Source organism: Bufo bufo, chromosome 2, assembly GCF_905171765.1.
Source record: "Bufo bufo chromosome 2, aBufBuf1.1, whole genome shotgun sequence".
NCBI classification, from domain to species: Eukaryota; Metazoa; Chordata; class Amphibia; order Anura; family Bufonidae; genus Bufo; species Bufo bufo.
The window spans coordinates 445,851,378-445,871,562 of NC_053390.1; the positions used below are offsets into that span (position 1 = coordinate 445,851,378).

The 20,185-nt window shown below is 43.5% G+C and overlaps 1 protein-coding gene across 1 annotated transcript in view; it reads left to right on the plus strand.

Annotated features, from left to right (window-relative positions):
• Window positions 1–20,185, plus strand: part of HCN2 (hyperpolarization activated cyclic nucleotide gated potassium and sodium channel 2) — a 132,062-nt gene that overhangs the window by 108,506 nt on the left and 3,371 nt on the right. Inside the window, exon 7 of the mRNA XM_040417516.1 lies at window positions 8,055–8,219. Coding sequence (XP_040273450.1) covers window positions 8,055–8,219 — 165 coding nt within the window. The remainder of the gene's footprint in view (window positions 1–8,054; window positions 8,220–20,185) is intronic.

The window sequence follows — 20,185 nt, forward strand, 5'->3', positions numbered from 1 at the left end:
CAGACAGTACAAACACCCCACAAATGACCCCATTTCGGAAAGTAGACACCCTAAGGTTTTCGCTGATGGGCATAGTGAGTTCATAGAACTTTTTATTTTTTGTCACAAGTTAGTGGAAAATGATGATTTTTAATTTATTTTCTTACAAAGTCTCATATTTCACTAACTTGTGACAAAAAATAAAAACTTCTATGAACTCACTATGCCCATCAGCGAATACCTTGGGGTGTCTTCTTTCCAAAATGGGGTCACTTGTGGGGTAGTTATACTGCCCTGGCATTCTAGGGGCCTAAATGTGTGGTAAGTAGTTTGAAATCAAAATGTGTAAAAAATGACCGGTGAAATCCGAAAGGTGCTCTTTGGAATGTGGGCCCCTTTGCCCACCTAGGCTGCAAAAAAGTGTCACACATCTGGTATCTCCGTACTCAGGAGAAGTTGGGCAATGTGTTTTGGGGTGTCATTTTACATATACCCATGCTGGGTGAGATAAATATCTTGGTCAAATGCCAACTTTGTATCAAAAAATGGGAAAAGTTGTCTTTTGCCAAGATATTTCTCTCACCCAGCATGGGTATATGTAAAATGACACCCCAAAACACATTGCCCAACTTCTCCTGAGTACGGAGATACCAGATGTGTGACACTTATTTGCAGTCTAGGTGGGCAAAGGGGCCCACATTCCAAAGAGCACCTTTTGGATTTCACCGGCCATTTTTTACACATTTTGATTTCAAACTACTTACCACACATTTGGGCCCCTAGAATGCCAGGGCAGTATAACTACCCCACAAGTGACCCCATTTTGGAAAGAAGACACCCCAAGGTATTCCGTGAGGGGCATGGAGAGTTCCTAGAATTTTAAATTTTTTGTCACAAGTTAGCGGAAAATGATGATTTTATTTTTTTCTTTTTTTCTTACAAAGTCTCATATTCCACTAATTTGTGACAAAAAATAAAAACTTCTATGAACTCACTATGCCCATCAGCGAATACCTTGGGGTGTCTTCTTTCCAAAATGGGGTCACTTGTGGGGTAGTTATACTGCCGTGGCATTCTAGGGGCCCAAATGTGTGGTAAGTAGTTTGAAATCAAAATCTGTAAAAAATGGCTGGTGAAATCCGAAAGGTGCTCTTTGGAATGTGGGCCCCTTTGCCCACCTAGGCTGCAAAAAAGTGTCACACATGTGGTATCGCCGTATTCAGGAGAAGTTGGGCAATGTGTTTTGGGGTGTCTTTTTACATATACTCATGCTGGGTGAGAGAAATATCTCGGCAAAAGACAACTTTTCCAATTTTTTATACAAAGTTGGCATTTGACCAAGATATTTATCTCGCCCAGCATGGGTATATGTAAAATGACACCCCAAAACACATTGCCCAACTTCTCCTGAGTACGGCGATACCAGATGTGTGACACTTTTTTGCAGCCTAGATGCGCAAAGGGGCCCACATTCCTTTTATGAGGGCATTTTTAGACATTTGGATCCCAGACTTCTTCTCACGCTTTAGGGCCCCTAAAATGCCAGGGCAGTATAAATACCCCACATGTGACCCCATTTTGGAAAGAAGACACCCCAAGGTATTTAATGAGGGGCATGGCGAGTTCATAGAATTTTTTTTTTTTTTGGCACAAGTTAGCGGAAATTGTTTTTTTTTTTCTCTTCTCACAAAGTCTCCCTTTCCGCTAACTTGGGACGAAAATTTCAATCTTTCATGGACTCAATATGCCCCTCACAGAATACCTGGGGGTGTCTTCTTTCCGAAATGGGGTCACATGTGGGGTATTTATACTGCCCTGGCATTCTAGGGGCCCTAAAGCGTGAGAAGAAGTCTGGAATATAAATGTCTAAAAATTTTGCGCATTTGGATTTCGTGAGGGGTATGGTGAGTGCATGTGAGATTTTATTTTTTGACACAAGTTAGTGGAATATGAGACTTTGTAAGAAAAAAAATATATATTTCCGCTAACTTGGGCCAAAAAATTGTCTGAATGGAGCCTTACAGGGGGGTGATAAATGACAGGGGGGTGATCAGGGAGTCTATATGGGGTGATCACCCCCCTGTCATTGATCACCCACCTATAAGGCTCCATTCAGATGTCCGTATGTGTTTTGCGGATCCGATCCATGTATCAGTGGATCCGTAAAAATCATGCGGACGTCTGAATGGAGCCTTACAGGGGAGTGATCAATGACGGGGGTGATCAGGGAGGCTATATGGGGGGTGATCACCCCCGTCATTGATCACCCCCCTGTAAGGCTCCATTCAGACGTCCGCATGATTTTTACGGATCCGATCCATGTATCAGTGGATCCATAAAAATCATGCGGACGTCTGAATGGAGCCTTACAGGGGAGTGATCAATGACGGGGGTGATCAGGGAGTCTATATGGGGTGATCACCCCCGTCATTGATCACCCCCCTGTAAGGCTCCATTCAGACGTCCGCATGCTTTTACGGATCCGATCCATGTATCAGTGGATCCATAAAAATCATGCGGACGTCTGAATGGAGCCTTACAGGGGAGTGATCAATGATGGGGGTGATCAGGGAGTCTATATGGGGGGTGATCACCCCCGTCATTGATCACCCCCCTGTAAGGCTCCATTCAAACGTCCGCATGATTTTTACGGATCCGATCCATGTATCAGTGGATCCGTAAAAATCATGCGGACGTCTGAATGGAGCCTTACAGTGGAGTGATCAATGAAAGGGGGTGATCAGGGAGTCTATATGGGGTGATCACCCCCGTCATTGATCACCCCCCTGTAAGGCTCCATTCAGACGTCCGCATGATTTTTACGGATCCGATCCATGTATCAGTGGATCCGTAAAAATCATGCGGACGTCTGAATGGAGCCTTACAGGGGAGTGATCAATGACAGGGGGGTGATCAGGGAGTCTATATGGGGTGATCAGTGGTTCATAAGGGGTTAATAAGTGACAGGGGGGGGTGTAGTGTAGTGTAGTGGTGTTTGGTGCTACTTTACTGAGCTACCTGTGTCCTCTGGTGGTCGATCCAAGCAAAAGGGACCACCAGAGGACCAGGTAGCAGGTTTATTAGACGCTGTTAGACGCTGTTTTGATAATATACCTGTTAGGGGTTAAAAAAATCGCATCTCCAGCCTGCCAGCGAACGATCGTCGCTGGCAGGCTGGAGATCCACTCTCTTACCTTCCGATCCTGTGAACGCGCGCGCCTGTGTGCGCGCGTTCACAGGAAATCTCGCGGCTCGCGAGATGACGCTTATATGCGTGACTCTGCGCCAGGCTGCCGCCTCCGGAACGCGATCCTGCGTTAGGCGGTCCAGAGGCGGTTAAACCAGCACCTGGATCTGAATACTTTTGTAATTGCATGTAATTAAAATATTTAGTATAGTCACTGAGTTATTCAATAAAATGTATTTGTATAGCGCCACCTGCTGTTTGTTCTTTTCCTTATTTCTTTGTCCACCTCACTGAGGTGGTTGCACATGCTCAGTTTAAGGGCAGGCACACACTAGCGAGGTGAAAGTGAGAAAGCCGTTTCCCTGTACCTGACAGCTTATAACAGAAGAAATGGCTGGGGGCAGTTGAAGATTTAGGGCAGACACACAAGCGAGTCCAGTGTGAGAAACTCGCTGCATGTGGCAATGTGATTTCCCGTTCTGACCTCTGCTCCGCTGACAGGATCGCACGGCATTATACAGCTGTGTGTCCCTGTGAGATATGTAATCAGTTGAATTATATTGACAGGATGTTGTCAGTGTTATTCATTTAATTCCAGGTCTCACAAAGACACACAGTATTATAAATCACTATAATGCTGTGTGATCCTGTCAGAGGAGCAGACGTTAGAACGGGAAATCACATTGCCACATGCAGCGAGTTTCTCACACTGAACTAGTTTGTGTGTCTGCCCTAAATCTTCAACTGCCCCCAGCCATTTCTTCTGTTATAAGCTGTGGCAGGTACAGGGAAAGAGCTGCAGCAGAAAGGACACCCCCTGAAGCTGCCAGACTGATATAAATCTAGCAGAACAATTGGCGCAATGATGACCGATGAGATATCTGGATACATGTGAGGTACACTGTTGGTTTTAGCTTTGTTAGAAGGAGATTGTCATATACCATATGATTTTCTTTTTTTTTTTACATCAATCGCGGCATAACCCCTTTAGGCTGGGTTCACACGGGCGTCACGTTTTGGCTCAGGATGCGTCCCGATGCATTGCGGCAAACCCGCGCGAGTAGGTACGCAATTGCAGTCAGTTTTGACTGCGATTGCGTTCCGTTCAGTTTTTATCGCACGGGTGCAATGCGTTTTGCACGCGCGTGATAAAAAACTGAATGTGGTACCCACACCGGAACTTCTTCACTGAAGTTCGGGTTTGGGTTCAAGGTTGTGTAGATGTAGTTATTTGCCCTTATAACATGGTTATAAGGGAAAATAATAGCATTCTTTAATACAGAATGCATAGTAGAAGGTCAATTGAAGGTTAAAAATAAATAAATTAACTCACCTCCTCCAATTGATCGCGTAGCTGCCTGTCTCCTGTTCTTTCTTCAGGACCTGTCAAAGGACCTGTGGTGACGTCACTGAGCTCATCACATGGTCCATCACCACGGTGATGGACCATATGATGTGATGTCACCACAGGTCCTTTAGCCGGCAGCTCATGATTAAAGAAGTAAGAAAAGATCGGCAACTACGCGATCAAGAGGAGGAGGTGAGTCCATTTTATTATTTTTTTTAACCCTCAATTGACCTTCTACTAAGCATTCTGTATTAAGAATGCTATTATTTTCCCTTATAACCATGTAATAAGGGAAAATAATACAGTGAATAGACTTTTATCTTAGCAACCATGCGTGAAAATCGCACCGCATCCGCACTTGCTTGCGGATGCTTGCAATTTTCACGCAGCCCCATTCACTTCTATGGGGCCTGCGTTGCGTGAAAAACGCACAATATAAAGCAATCTGCGATTTTCACGCAATGCACAAGTGATGCGTGAAAATCACCGCTCATGTGAACAGCCCCATAGAAATTAATGGGTCCGGATTCAGTGCGGGTGCAATGCGTTCACCTCACGCATTGCACCCACGCGGAAAATCTCTCCCGTGTGAACCCAGCCTAAGTGATCTACAACATGTCTAATTGTGTATACGCTTCTCCAACCCTTCTCTGAGTGACAGTGACATATCTAGTGTCGTCACCCACGGGCTGCATCTGTTGTTTCTAAGCAGTGGCTAAAACACTATTGGTCTGCTGATTAGGGAACGACACAGCTAAGACGTTATCCATTAGTGAGTCAGAAAGACTAAGTAATTACAATGGTGTTATTCACATGTTTTCATTTAATTGATGTCTTCATATAAAGTCGAAGACCTACACCACAACTTAATTACATCTTGACTGGTGTACTTAAAGGGGTTTTCCGAGATTTTTCCTTTCCTATGGATAGGTCATCAGTATATGATCGGTTAGGGTCCGACACTGGGGACCCCCGCCGATCAGCTGTTTGAGAATGCACCGGTGCTCACAGTAGAGCTGCGGCCGTCTCTCAGCTTTCCCTAGGCTATGTGATGTCACATTCATTGGTCACATGGCTTAGGTGCTGCTCTGAGCTGCGATACCAAGCTCAGCCGCTATACAATGTATGGTGCTGTGCTTGGTGAGCCAAGAGAAGGCTGCGGCACTGCTGATTGGCGGGGGATCCCGGGTGTCAGACCTATGCAGAGGATAGATTATCAGTTTAAAAATCTCCCAAAAAAACTTTAATGTCTACTTCATCTTAATGTAGTGTAAACCTTCACTGATCCTATCTAGCTGTCTTCCTGAATAGTGACCTCTTTAAACCATTTCCAGATATGGGAACACCATGCGAGCAAGACCAGTTCTGTCATGAAACTTCCCTTTATTATTATTTATTCAATATTTTATCATTTCTAAAGTTTCTGTTACTCCAGACTACTCGTGCCACGTTTACATCTCTGATGAACGTTTCCGTCAGGCTGCCGGCGTTCACCGGATCCGACATTGCTGGAGTCAGCAGATCAATGCTAGTGATTATAATGGGATCCAGCAGTGATCCAGCCGCTTTGCGACATAAATGCATTTGTGCTGGATCAGGCAGACTGATTCTCTTGCTGCAGATGCAAACACGGCTTTGGTAATTTCCAGCTCCTGGATCATTCTTCAGTAGATAAACCATGATGACTCAGCTGTTATACTACATTGTCTTAAAGACATCTTCATCATGGAAAAAGTTTTTTTTTTTTTTTTTTTTTTACATATGTATCTCTGTACGTTGTGAGTTTGTTGTTGGCTGATTTTCTTTACTGCTTCTACTGTTTTCATGACCAGCCTAAACGTGAAGCTGCAGAGCTCTGAGCACAGTGGGCATTCCCTGTGCAGCGCTCTCTGGCCTTGTTTCTCTTTCTCTCTCCACCTCTGACAATGAAATGACTGTGTAAACTGGGATTTTTGTGAGAAACTGCAGCCCAGGAGTCTCTGTGGGAATATATAACAAATAAAAATGGAATATGTCACCTGCTATGTACAGTGCTCAGAAGTAGGTTAGGGTGTAAAAGTCATTACAGGAATAGATACTAACACTATGGGGTTGAATAAGGTTGGCGTGTAGTGTGCACATATCTGAACCCTTTCAGGAACTGGCCAATTTTTGTTTTTGCACTTTGACTTTTTCCGCTCGGCCTTCCAAGTGCCATAACTTTACTTTTCTGTTGACTTAGCCATATAAAGGGCTTGGTTTCTGTAAAGCAAGATGTACTTTTTAATGGCCCCGTGTAAATTTCCATATCTTGTAATGAAAAATGGGAATAAATTCTTTGTGGGGTGAAATTGAAAATTTAGTTTTTACAGCCATCTAAAAATGACAACGGTCAGATTCTGCAGGTTAGCCCAGTTACCAAATTTCTATAATTTTTATGTTTAAACTACAAAATAAAATGAAATCAGACTTTCTTTTGCATCACCATATTCTGACATCCATAACATTTTTATATTTCCATCTACACAGCTGTTTGAGGGTTTGTTTTTTTGCAGGATGAACTGTAGTTCTTATTTGTAACAATTTAGTATGCATATGACTGTTTGACCTTTTTTTTTTCAGGGGGCAAGGTGACCAAAAAAAAGAAATTTCAGAATTTTTTTTTTTTGTTGTTAAGGCATTCACCAAGCAGGATAAAAACTTTTATTTAAATGGTTTGGACCTTTCAAGATGTGTCAAAACCAATTATGATTTATTTATTTATTTTGTTATGTAAAATTGGAAAAGGGGTGATTTGAGTTTGAAATTATTTTTATTTTTTAAAAACCGTTTTAGTTTTCATTTGTTTTTGTTTTTTTATTCTTCTAGGTTACTTCAACATGCAATTATTCGATCGGTTATACCGTAGACTGCAGTAGTATACTATTGCAATCTATGGGATTTGGACAGGCTTCCTATTAAGCCCTGCTGCATGCAGGGCATAATAAGGCAGTGTACTATGGCAGTCCAGGGAGCTTTCACAAGGCCTTAGTTTTCCATAGCAAGCAATCAGCACCCCACAAATGTGCTGCAGGAATGCCGATTAAAGGTCAGAGGAGCCCAATCCCTCTGACTAACCTCCCAGATGCTATGGTCACTATTAAAGAAGGCATCTGAGGAGGTCAAATGACCGGGCTTAGAGTTAGCTCCATTCTTGTCATTGTGGCTGGGTGTCAGCTGTATCACACAGCTGGCACCTGCCAGGCATTAAGCAAGCTCAACTAGCGAGCCCCCTCTGTAAACTCATCCTGCATCGCTGATGTATATTTACATGGAGTGTTCGGGAAGGGTTTCATAACTGTAGCACATCTTCAGATGTCCATGCACCATAATATAGCCAGTTTTCAGTATAAATAATGTTAAATCTATCGAGCCACAGAGGCCTCACCCCTCCCACTGTTTAGAAAGGTGTCAAGTGCACCACTTTTTGCAAAATGAGGAGGGACATAGAAGCTTTAATAAATTGACCCTATTCAGTCCAGTTGTTCAGGAGACTTGTTCATCAAGTTTTGTGTTTTGCAGAAATTTGCTTGCTGACGCGAGGACGGCGCACAGCTAGTGTCCGAGCAGACACATATTGCCGTTTATATTCTCTTTCCGTGGATCATTTCAATGAGGTTCTGGAAGAATATCCCATGATGAGGCGTGCATTTGAGACTGTCGCCATAGACAGACTGGACAGAATAGGTAAGATTACTTTAAACACCTTCTTTCCTTTAAGCTTCATTCACACAGCAGTGCTCATCTGTGCGACGTCTCCTTGGCATTGTATTCTTCTTGAAAATACAGCATGCATTGGACGGTGGCGTCTTCTACAGTGTAATCTGTATTATCTGCCATTGTGTAAAATCAACAGCAGAGGTATAGTATTAGTATGGTCCCATAGGAGGTTGTGTACACCATATTTAAAGGGAACCTGTCACCAGTTTTATGGTGTCCTAACTAAGGGCAACATAAATGAGTGACTGATTCTCTTAGCAAAATGCTGGGTCACTTTCTTTAATTGACCCAGTCAATCTGCCAACATCTTGTATTGAAAAGCTCCAGCTGATAATGATGAGTCCTGAATATTCATGAGCTCCTGACTCTCCCCGCCCACCTGCTGCTGATTGACAGTTATTTTCCATATGAATCAGCAGCAGGTGGGCAGGGGAGTGGCTATAGCTCTGAATTAAATATACGCTGGACTCAAATCAGCTCATTAGCATGCGGCATCTTTGTGTGTATATTATGAGGTAACCATCTGTCACACCAGTAAGTGAATACATCTAAGGCACTATTTAGTAGTTAATGATTGTATATAATTAGTTAGATTATAATCAAATATCCACATGACAGGTTCCCTTTAATACGGAAATTGAATGCTTCCATTGAAAAATTTTAGAGCATATGCACTGAATAGAATTCAGTGACAGCTAGTGGTCTTCTGGAGACTAAGCAATGTGGAAGTTACCTGGAATTCATCTGATATATCCCAGGAGACCACACAAATATAACATTCCTTAGGTTTCTATGGTTAAAAATTATTTGCCAAAAGAGTGTCCTGATCAATTGAAGATCATGCCCCCCTGGATAATGTATTTTATTTCAGAAAATACACCTGCCAATATTTTTAGTGTTAACAATTAATTGACGTTGGATGTACATAAGATATTGCTTGTTTTATATTTCATTAGGACATTTAGTGAAATAAATTAAAATAAATAATCCAGAGGGACTTCATATTCACCTGATCCGAGTGTCCTTTTAAAATGAATTAGTACATTTTGTAAATTAAGGTTAGAAAAAAAAAAGCTGCAGTTAGATGTAAGCCTATATATATATATATATATATATATATATATATATATATATATATAAAATCTATCTATATCATACTACTAACTGTGGGGGAGACTTATCAAACTGGTTGAAAAAACTAAACTGAGTTGCCCATAGCAACCAGAGCTCCTCTGGAAAATGAAAGGTAGAATCTGAGTGGTTGCCATGGTCAACTAAGCCAGTTTTCCTTTACACCAGTTTTTATTATTTCTTCCCTGTCACAGCATTTTTTAGATCAGCCCTTTTTTCATGCGTTTTCACATAAAACGCACATAATAAATAACTGAAAAAAAAGAAATCTATCCATAGAAACTATGTGCAAAGGAAGCCTTTAAATGGTTTTCCGAGGTTTAAATACTGATGACCTATCCTCTTGGATAGGTCATCAGTATGTGATCAGTGGGGGTCCGACACCCGGGACCCCCACCAATCAGTTGTTTTGACAAGGCTCCTGTGAGCGCTGCTGCCTTCTCTCAGGTCACCAAGCACAGCACCGTACATTGTATAGCGGCAGTGCTTGGTATCGTAGCTCAGCGCCACGCCGTCATTCAGCCTAGGGAAAGCTGCAAGAGGGTCTTCTCAAACAGTTGATCGGCGGGGTTCCAGGTGTCGGCCCCCCCACCCATCAGATACCGATTTTAAGTTTTGGAAAACTGTGTTTTGTACTGATGACCTATTTCAGGATAGGTTATCAGTATCTGATCGGTGGGGGTCCGACTCCTGGGACCTCCTAGTCACATGGCCTAGGAGCAGCTCAGCCCCATAGAAGTGAATGGGGCTGAGCTGCGATACCAAGCGCAGCCGCTGTACAATGGACTGTGCTTGAGAGCCCTGCGGTCTCCCCAAACAGCTGATCGCCTGGCGTGGACCCCCACCGATTGTATACTAATGACCTATCCTGAGGATAGGTTATTAGTATGAAACATTCGGAAAACCCCTTTAATGAGAAAAAAATGTATGCACAGAGTGCTTGCATTTTGATGAAAGATCAGAAACGATGTCAGAAAATATTATTTTACTGAAAGAGTAGTAGATACAGGGTACAAATATCCAGCAGATGTGATTGGAAAATTAACAGAATGTGAATATATATATCTCAAACGAATGACGAGGCAGCACTTCCAGTATAGAGTGAACGGGTGAGGACCCCAAACTTTATTCAAGCAACGTTTCGGCCTGCTCAATGAGGCCTTTCTCAAGCTACATAACAATGCATATGGCAAGGTATATATACCCACAATCCAATACAAATCAATTACAATCAGTGGTTAGGCGTGACTCCAGTCAAGTCACGTGATTATTAACTATATAAACACATGACATAAGTGTATGGTAAAAATTCACATGTTGTGAGCATACAAACATTTCATAAGTGATCATAATGATATCAAAACTAATATATAAAAGGTAGATCTCTGTGTATCCATTACTTTTGAATAGAGTATATATCTCTCTCTTTTCAATATATGATTATCCATAATAAACACTGTGCAGAAAGTGTTAAGTGCATAAAGGGTTAAAAACATCAATTACTGTTACAGCTGTACCTTATCATAAGTTAAAAACAACAGGACGGAGCTCACCACACTTAGACACTTGGAACCGGCCGGCATTGGCGTCCCCTCGCCAACAATGCGCATGCGCCGAGCCAGACGTCAGTGGCCACGCCCCCCGGCACAGCCGCGCTCACTCGTGACCGCTCCATGGACCGCAGCGTCGTCCCCTGGAGCGCACCGCAAGAGAAACAGCCGTGAGGGGAGGGAGGCCAGGACATGTGACTCAGCGTCAGACGCACAGCACACGGGGGTGTGTTTTAGTGACCATGGTGATGTAAACAATAAGGAGACATGCTGACGTGTCAGCAGAGTCTGATTGCCTACCCGTTGGGCCAGCTATATGTACCTGCAGGTGCACCGCTATTTAGATTGTGTGCACACATATGCGTCCTGGTGACAGTGCGTATGCCCGCATGTCTCCTTATTGTTTACATCACCATGGTCACTAAAACACACCCCCGTGTGCTGTGCGTCTGACGCTGAGTCACATGTCCTGGCCTCCCTCCCCTCACGGCTGTTTCTCTTGCGGTGCGCTCCAGGGGACGACGCTGCGGTCCATGGAGCGGTCACGAGTGAGCGCGGCTGTACCGGGGGGGGCGTGGCCACTGACGTCTGGCTCGGCGCATGCGCATTGTTGGCGAGGGGACGCCAATGCCGGCCGGTTCCAAGTGTGGTGAGCTCCATCCTGTTGTTTTTAACTTATGATAAGGTACAGCTGTAACAGTAATTGATGTTTTTAACCCTTTCTGCACTTAACACTTTCTGCACAGTGTTTATTATGGATAATCATATATTGAAAAGAGAGAGATATATACTCTATTCAAAAGTAATGGATGCACAGAGATCTACCTTTATATATTAGTTTTGATATCATTATGATCACTTATGAAATGTTTGCATGCTCGCAACATGTGAATTTTTACCATACACTTATGTCATGTGTTTATATAGTTAATGATCACGTGACTTGACTGGAGTCACGCCTAACCACTGATTGTAATTGATTTGTATTGGATTGTGGGTATATATACCTTATATAAAGTTTGGGGTCCTCACCCGTTCACTCTACACTGCGTGCAGAATTATTAGGCAAATGAGTATTTTGACCACATCATCCTCTTTATGCATGTTGTCTTACTCCAAGCTGTATAGGCTCGAAAGCCTACTACCAATTAAGCATATTAGGTGATGTGCATCTCTGTAATGAGAAGGGGTGTGGTCTAATGACATCAACACCCTATATTAGGTGTGCATAATTATTAGGCAACTTCCTTTCCTTTGGCAAAATGGGTCAAAAGAAGGACTTGACAGGCTCAGAAAAGTCAAAAATAGTGAGATATCTTGCAGAGGGATGCAGCACTCTTAAAATTGCAAAGCTTCTGAAGCGTGATCATCGAACAATCAAGCGTTTCATTCAAAATAGTCAACAGGGTCGCAAGAAGCGTGTGGAAAAACCAAGGCGCAAAATAACTGCCCATGAACTGAGAAAAGTCAAGCGTGCAGCTGCCAAGATGCCACTTGCCACCAGTTTGGCCATATTTCAGAGCTGCAACATCACTGGAGTGCCCAAAAGCACAAGGTGTGCAATACTCAGAGACATGGCCAAGGTAAGAAAGGCTGAAAGACGACCACCACTGAACAAGACACACAAGCTGAAACGTCAAGACTGGGCCAAGAAATATCTCAAGACTGATTTTTCTAAGGTTTTATGGACTGATGAAATGAGAGTGAGTCTTGATGGGCCAGATGGATGGGCCCGTGGCTGGATTGGTAAAGGGCAGAGAGCTCCAGTTCGACTCAGACGCCAGCAAGGTGGAGGTGGAGTACTGGTTTGGGCTGGTATCATCAAAGATGAGCTTGTGGGGCCTTTTCGGGTTGAGGATGGAGTCAAGCTCAACTCCCAGTCCTACTGCCAGTTTCTGGAAGACACCTTCTTCAAGCAGTGGTACAGGAAGAAGTCTGCATCCTTCAAGAAAAACATGATTTTCATGCAGGACAATGCTCCATCACACGCGTCCAAGTACTCCACAGCGTGGCTGGCAAGAAAGGGTATAAAACACGAAAATCTAATGACATGGCCTCCTTGTTCACCTGATCTGAACCCCATTGAGAACCTGTGGTCCATCATCAAATGTGAGATTTACAAGGAGGGAAACAGTACACCTCTCTGAACAGTGTCTGGGAGGCTGTGGTTGCTGCTGCACGCAATGTTGATGGTGAACAGATCAAAACACTGACAGAATCCATGGATGGCAGGCTTTTGAGTGTCCTTGCAAAGAAAGGTGGCTATATTGGTCACTGATTTGTTTTTGTTTTGTTTTTGAATGTCAGAAATGTATATTTGTGAATGTTGAGATGTTATATTGGTTTCACTGGTAAAAATAAATAATTGAAATGGGTATATATTTCTTTTTTGTTAAGTTGCCTAATAATTATGCACAGTAATAGTCACCTGCACACACAGATATCCCCCTAAAATAGCTAAAACTAAAAACAAACTAAAAACTACTTACAAAAATATTCAGCTTTGATATTAACCACTTAAGGACCACAGGTTTATACCCCCCTAAAGACCAGGCCCTTTTTTACAATTCTGCACTACACTACTTTCACCGTTTATTGCTCGGTCATGCAACTTACCACCCAAATGAATTTTACCTCCTTTTCTTCTCACTAATAGAGCTTTCATTTGGTGGTATTTCATTGCTGCTGACATTTTTACTTTTTTTGTTATTAATCGAAATTTAACGATTTTTTTGCAAAAAAATGACATTTTTCACTTTCAGTTGTAAAATTTTGCAAAAAAAACGAGATCCATATAGAAATTTTGCTCTAAATTTATAGTTCTACATGTCTTTGATAAAAAAAAAATGTTTGGGTAAAAAAAAAATGGTTTGGGTAAAAGTTATAGCGTTTACAAACTATGGTACAAAAATGTGAATTTCCGCTTTTTGAAGCAGCTCTGACTTTCTGAGCACCTGTCATGTTTCCTGAGGTTCTACAATGCCCAGACAGTACAAACACCCCACAAATGACCCCATTTCGGAAAGTACACACCCTAAGGTATTCGCTGATGGGCATAGTGAGTTCATAGAACTTTTTATTTTTTGTCACAAGTTAGCGGAAAATGATGATTTTTTCTTTTTTTTTTTTTCTTACAAAGTCTCATATTCCACTAACTTGTGACAAAAAATAAAAACTTCTATGAACTCACTATGCCCATCACGAAATACCTTGGGGTCTCTTCTTTCCAAAATGGGGTCACTTGTGGGGTAGTTATACTGACCTGGCATTCTAGGGGCCCAAATGCGTGGTAAGGAGTTTGAAATCAAATTCTGTAAAAAATGACCTGTGAAATCCGAAAGGTGCTCTTTGGAATATGGGCCCCTTTGCCCACCTAGGCTGCAAAAAGTGTCACACATCTGGTATCTCTGTATTCAGGAGAAGTTGAGGAATGTGTTTTGGGGTGTCTTTTTACATATACCCATGCTGGGTGAGATAAATATCTTGGTCAAATGCCAACTTTGTATAAAAAAAATGGGAAAAGTTGTCTTTTGCCAAGATATTTCTCTCACCCAGCATGGGTATATGTAAAATGACACCCCAAAACACATTCCCCACCTTCTCCTGAGTACGGCGATACCAGATGTGTGACACTTTTTTGCAGCCTAGGTGGGCAAAAGGGGCCCATATTCCAAAGAGCACCTTTAGGATTTCACAGGTCATTTTTTACAGAATTTGATTTCAAACTCCTTACCACACATTCGGGCCCCTAGAATGCCAGGGCAGTATAACTACCCCACAAGTGACCCCATTTTGGAAAGAAGACACCCCAAGGTATTCCGTGAGGGGCATGGCAAGTTCCTAGAATTTTTTATTTTTTGTCACAAGTTAGTGGAAAATGATGATTATTTTATTTTTTATTTTTTTCATACAAAGTCTCATATTCCACTAACTTGTGACAAAAAATAAAAACTTCCATGAACTCACTATGCCCATCAGCGAATACCTTGGGGTCTCTTCTTTCCAAAATGGGGTCACTTGTGGGGTAGTTATACTGCCCTGGCATTCTAGGGGCCCGAATGTGTGGTAAGGAGTTTGAAATCAAATTCTGTAAAAAATGACCTGTGAAATCCGAAAGGTGCTCTTTGGAATATGGGCCCCTTTGCCCACCTAGGCTGCAAAAAAGTGTCACACATCTGGTATCGCCGTACTCAGGAGAAGTTGAGGAATGTGTTTTGGGGTGTCTTTTTACATATACCCATGCTGGGTGAGATAAATATCTTGGTCAAATGCCAACTTTGTATAAAAAAATGGGAAAAGTTGTCTTTTGCCAAGATATTTCTCTCACCCAGCAGGGGTATATGTAAAATGACACCCCAAAACACATTCCCCACCTTCTCCTGAGTACGGGGATACCAGATGTGTGACACTTTTTTGCAGCCTAGGTGGGCAAAGGGGCCCATATTCCAAAGAGCACCTTTCGGATTTCACAGGTCATTTTTTACAGAATTTGATTTCAAACTCCTTACCACACATTTGGGCCCCTAGAATGCCAGGGCAGTATAACTACCCCACAAGTGACCCCATTTTGGAAAGAAGAGACCCCAAGGTATTCGTTGATGGGCATAGTGAGTTCATGGAAGTTTTTATTGTTTGTCACAAGTTAGTGGAATATGAGACTTTGTATGAAAAAAAAAAATTTAAAAAAAATTTAAAAAAAATCAGCATTTTCCACTAACTTGTGACAAAAAATAAAAAATTCTAGGAACTCGCCATGCCCCTCAAGGAATACCTTGGGGTGTCTTCTTTCCAAAATGGGGTCACTTGTGGAGTAGTTATACTGCCCTGGCATTTTCCAGGGGCCCTAATGTGTGGTAAGTAGGTAAATGACCTGTGAAATCCTAAAGGTGCTCTTTGGAATATGGGCCCCTTTGCCCACCTAGGCTGCAAAAAAGTGTCACACATGTGGTATCGCCGTATTCAGGAGAAGTTGGGGAATGTGTTTTGGGGTGTCATTTTACATATCCCGATGCTGGGTGAGAGAAATATCTTGGCAAAAGACAACTTTTCCCATTTTTTTATACAAAGTTGGCATTTGACCAAGATATTTCTCTCACCCAGCATGGGTATATGTAAAATGACACCCCAAAACACATTCCCCAACTTCTCCTGAGTACGGCGATACCAGATGTGTGACACTTTTTTGAAGCCTAGATGCGCAAAGGTGCCCAAATTCCTTTTAGGAGGGCATTTTTAGACATATGGATACCAGACTTCTTCTCACGCTTTGGGGCCCCTAGAATGCCAGGGCAGTATAAATACCCCACATGTGACCCCATTTTGGAAAGAAGACACCCCAAGGTATTCAATGAGGGGCATGGCGAGTTCATAGAAATTTTTTTTTTTTTGGCACAAGTTAGCGGAAATTGATATTTTTAATTTTTTTCTCACAAAGTCTCCTGTTCCGCTAACTTGGGACAAAAATTTCAATCTTTCATGGACTCAATATGCCCCTCACGGAATACCTGGGGGTGTCTTCTTTCCGAAATGGGGTCACATGTGGGGTATTTATACTGCCCTGGCATTCTAGGGGCCCTAAAGCGTGAGAAGAAGTCTGGAATATAAATGTCTAAAAAATTTTACGCATTTGGTTTCCGTGAGGGGTATGGTGAGTTCATGTGATATTTTATTTTTTGACACAAGTTAGTGGAATATGAGACTTTGTAAGAATAAAAAAATAATAATTCCGCTAACTTGGGCCAAAAAAATGTCTGAATGGAGCCTTACAGGGGGGTGATCAATGACAGGGGGGGTGATCAATGACAGGGGGGGTGATCAATGACAGGGGGGGTGATCAATGACAGGGGGGTGATCAATGACAGGGGGGTGATCAATGACAGGGGGGTGATCAGGGAGTCTATATGGGGTGATAACCACAGTCATTGATCACGCCCGTGTAAGGCTTCATTCAGACGTCCGTATGCGTTTTGCGGATCCGATCCATCTATCAGTGCATCCGTAAAAATCATGCGGACATCTGAATGGAGCTTGACAGGGGGGTAATCAATGACAGGGGGGTGATCAGGGAGTCTATATGGGGTGATCACCACAGTCATTGATCACGCCCCTGTAAGGCTTCATTCAGACGTCCGGATGCGTTTTGCGGATCCGATCCATCTATCAGTGCATCCGTAAAAATCATGCGGACGTCTGAATGGAGCTTTACAGGGGGGTGATCAATGACAGGGGGGTAATCAATGACAGGGGGGTGATCAGGGAGTCTATATGGGGTGATCACCACAGTCATTGATCATGCCCCTGTAAGGCTTCATTCAGACGTCCGGATGCGTTTTGCGGATCCGATCCATCTATCAGTGGATCCGTAAAAATCATGCGGACGTCTGAATGGAGCTTTACAGGGGGGTAATCAATGACAGGGGGGTGATCAGGGAGTCTATATGGGGTGATAACCACAGTCATTGATCATGCCCCTGTAAGGCTTCATTCAGACGTCCGGATGCGTTTTGCGGATCCGATCCATCTATCAGTGGATCCGTAAAAATCATGCGGACGTCTGAATGGAGCTTTACAGGGGGGTGATCAATGACAGGGGGGTAATCAATGACAGGGGGGTGATCAGGGAGTCTATATGGGGTGATCACCACAGTCATTGATCATGCCCCTGTAAGGCTTCATTCAGACGTCCGGATGCGTTTTGCGGATCCGATCCATCTATCAGTGGATCCGTAAAAATCATGCGGACGTCTGAATGGAGCTTTACAGGGGGGTAATCAATGACAGGGGGGTAATCAATGACAGGGGGGTGATCAGGGAGTCTATATGGGGTGATAACCACAGTCATTGATCATGCCCCTGTAAGGCTTCATTCAGACGTCCGGATGCGTTTTGCGGATCCGATCCATCTATCAGTGGATCCGTAAAAATCATGCGGACATCTGAATGGAGCTTTACAGGGGGGTGATCAGGGAGTCTATATGGGGTGATCACCACAGTCATTGATCATGCCCCTGTAAGGCTTCATTCAGACGTCCGGATGCGTTTTGCGGATCCGATCCATCTATCAGTGGATCCGTAAAAATCATGCGGACGTCTGAATGGAGCTTTACAGGGGGGTAATCAATGACAGGGGGGTGATCAATGACAGGGGGGTGATCAGGGAGTCTATATGGGGTGATAACCACAGTCATTGATCACGCCCCTGTAAGGCTTCATTCAGACGTCCGGATGCGTTTTGCGGATCCGATCCATCTATCAGTGGATCCGTAAAAATCATGCGGACATCTGAATGGAGCTTTACAGGGGGTTGATCAATGACAGGGGGGTAATCAATGACAGGGGGGTGATCAGGGAGTCTATATGGGGTGATCAGGGGTGATTAGGGGTGATCAGGGGCTAATAAGGGGTTAATAAGTGACGGGGGGGGGTGTAGTGTAGTGTAGTGGTGCTTGGTGGGACTTTACTGAGCTACCTGTGTCCTCTGGTGGTCGATCCAAACAAATGGGACCACCAGAGGACCAGGTAGCAGGTATATTAGACGCTGTTATCAAAACAGCGTCTAATATACCTGTTAGGGGTTAAAAAAAACACATCTCCAGCCTGCCAGCGAACGATCGCCGCTGGCAGGCTGGAGATCAACTCTCTTACCTTCCGTTCCTGTGAGCGCGCGCGCCTGTGTGCGCGCGTTCACAGGAAATCTCGCGTCTCGCGAGAGGACGCGCCGGCGCGTCCAGGAGGAATGAATCAACCACCTCCAGGACGCGTCTGTGCGTACAGCGGTCCGGAGGTGGTTAAAATACATATAATTATAATAAAAAAGACATGGAGGAGAATACAGCACCACATACCTCTTACATCTCCTGTCATGTAGACCTTCTCTTTCCTCTTCTCCTCCGTTAGACCGCCATGGCAAATTCTTTCAGCCGCATCTCATCTCTACAGAGTTTGTAACACAGACACTTTAGATTTCTATAATGTGCCCCCAGTAATAATACCACCCTATATTGTGCTCCAGGTAATAATCCCTGTATAGTGTCCCCAGAAATAAAAGAATTGCCCCTACAGTGCTTCCCCAATAGCAACGCCCCCATATAGTAATTTCCCCCACACTGCCCCCACGTAATAATCACCCCATAGTAATTTGCCCTCACACAGTAATTTCCCCCACACTGTCTCCACATAGTAATTTGCCCACACATAGTAATTTCCCCTACACCGCCCCTATATAGCAATTTCCCCCACACTGCCCCAACACAGTAGTTTCCCCCCACATAGTAGTCCCTCCCATAATAATTTGGCCCCACACAGCCCCCACATAGTTATCCTTCCATAATAATTTTCCCCCACATAGTAATTTGCCTCCATATAGTAATTTCCCCCACATGTACTCAATGTCTCTTAATATGTCCTCCTGTGTATCCCCACCCCACATGTCCCCCAAAGTAGGTACATGAAATAAATAAAAAATAAATGTAAAAAAATTTAGAAAAAAAAATGAAAAGCTAAATACTCACCTGTGTTCAGGGCCAGGCGGAGGAGAGGAAGGCGCGATGAGGCAGACACGCACACGTTACAGTGTTGCGTCCTGGCACAGGTGCACAATGACGTCATCACGCCCGCCTGCGCCGGGATTTCACTACCGCATAGGCCTCAGGCCTACTAGGCCTGAATCCTATGGCGGTGATCGGCGGCGGGGCAGGGAACTATGCGCTTCTGTGCCCCGCCGCAGTATGTGGGCGTTCGGGTCGGCGTTGGGCCTCCCAACGGTGCTGGGCCCGGGGCTGCCAACCCAAATGTCGCTATTGTAATCCGCCACTGCTGGTATCTCTGCATGTTGTCTTACTACATTGGTGTAATTTATATGACTTGGAATTTTCTTATAATAAAGAAACACTGCATGTGAATAAAAAGTGTTATTAGTGCTCCTGTATGTAAGTGTGTGTCAGAAAGCCAGTTTTGCCCTATTAGGTAGATTAGCGAACCACTCCAAAAGGGGCATTTAAAAAATCTCCCCCATTGTCTTCAGTTTTGCAGTAGTGTGACTAAAGGACCACAAGGACTACATTAATGCTGCTTTCATTATTCATTAGAACAGTACCATTTGGTAGTATGTTTAACAAGCCAGACAATTTTAAATGTTTTTTTTTAAGGATCGTTTTCAGACATACAGTCAATGATAAATTCCCCTGTATTTGTGTGAGTTTTCCTTGGGTATTAAGTTCTTCAGGTTTTCCAAAACGGCAGAATAATTGAAAT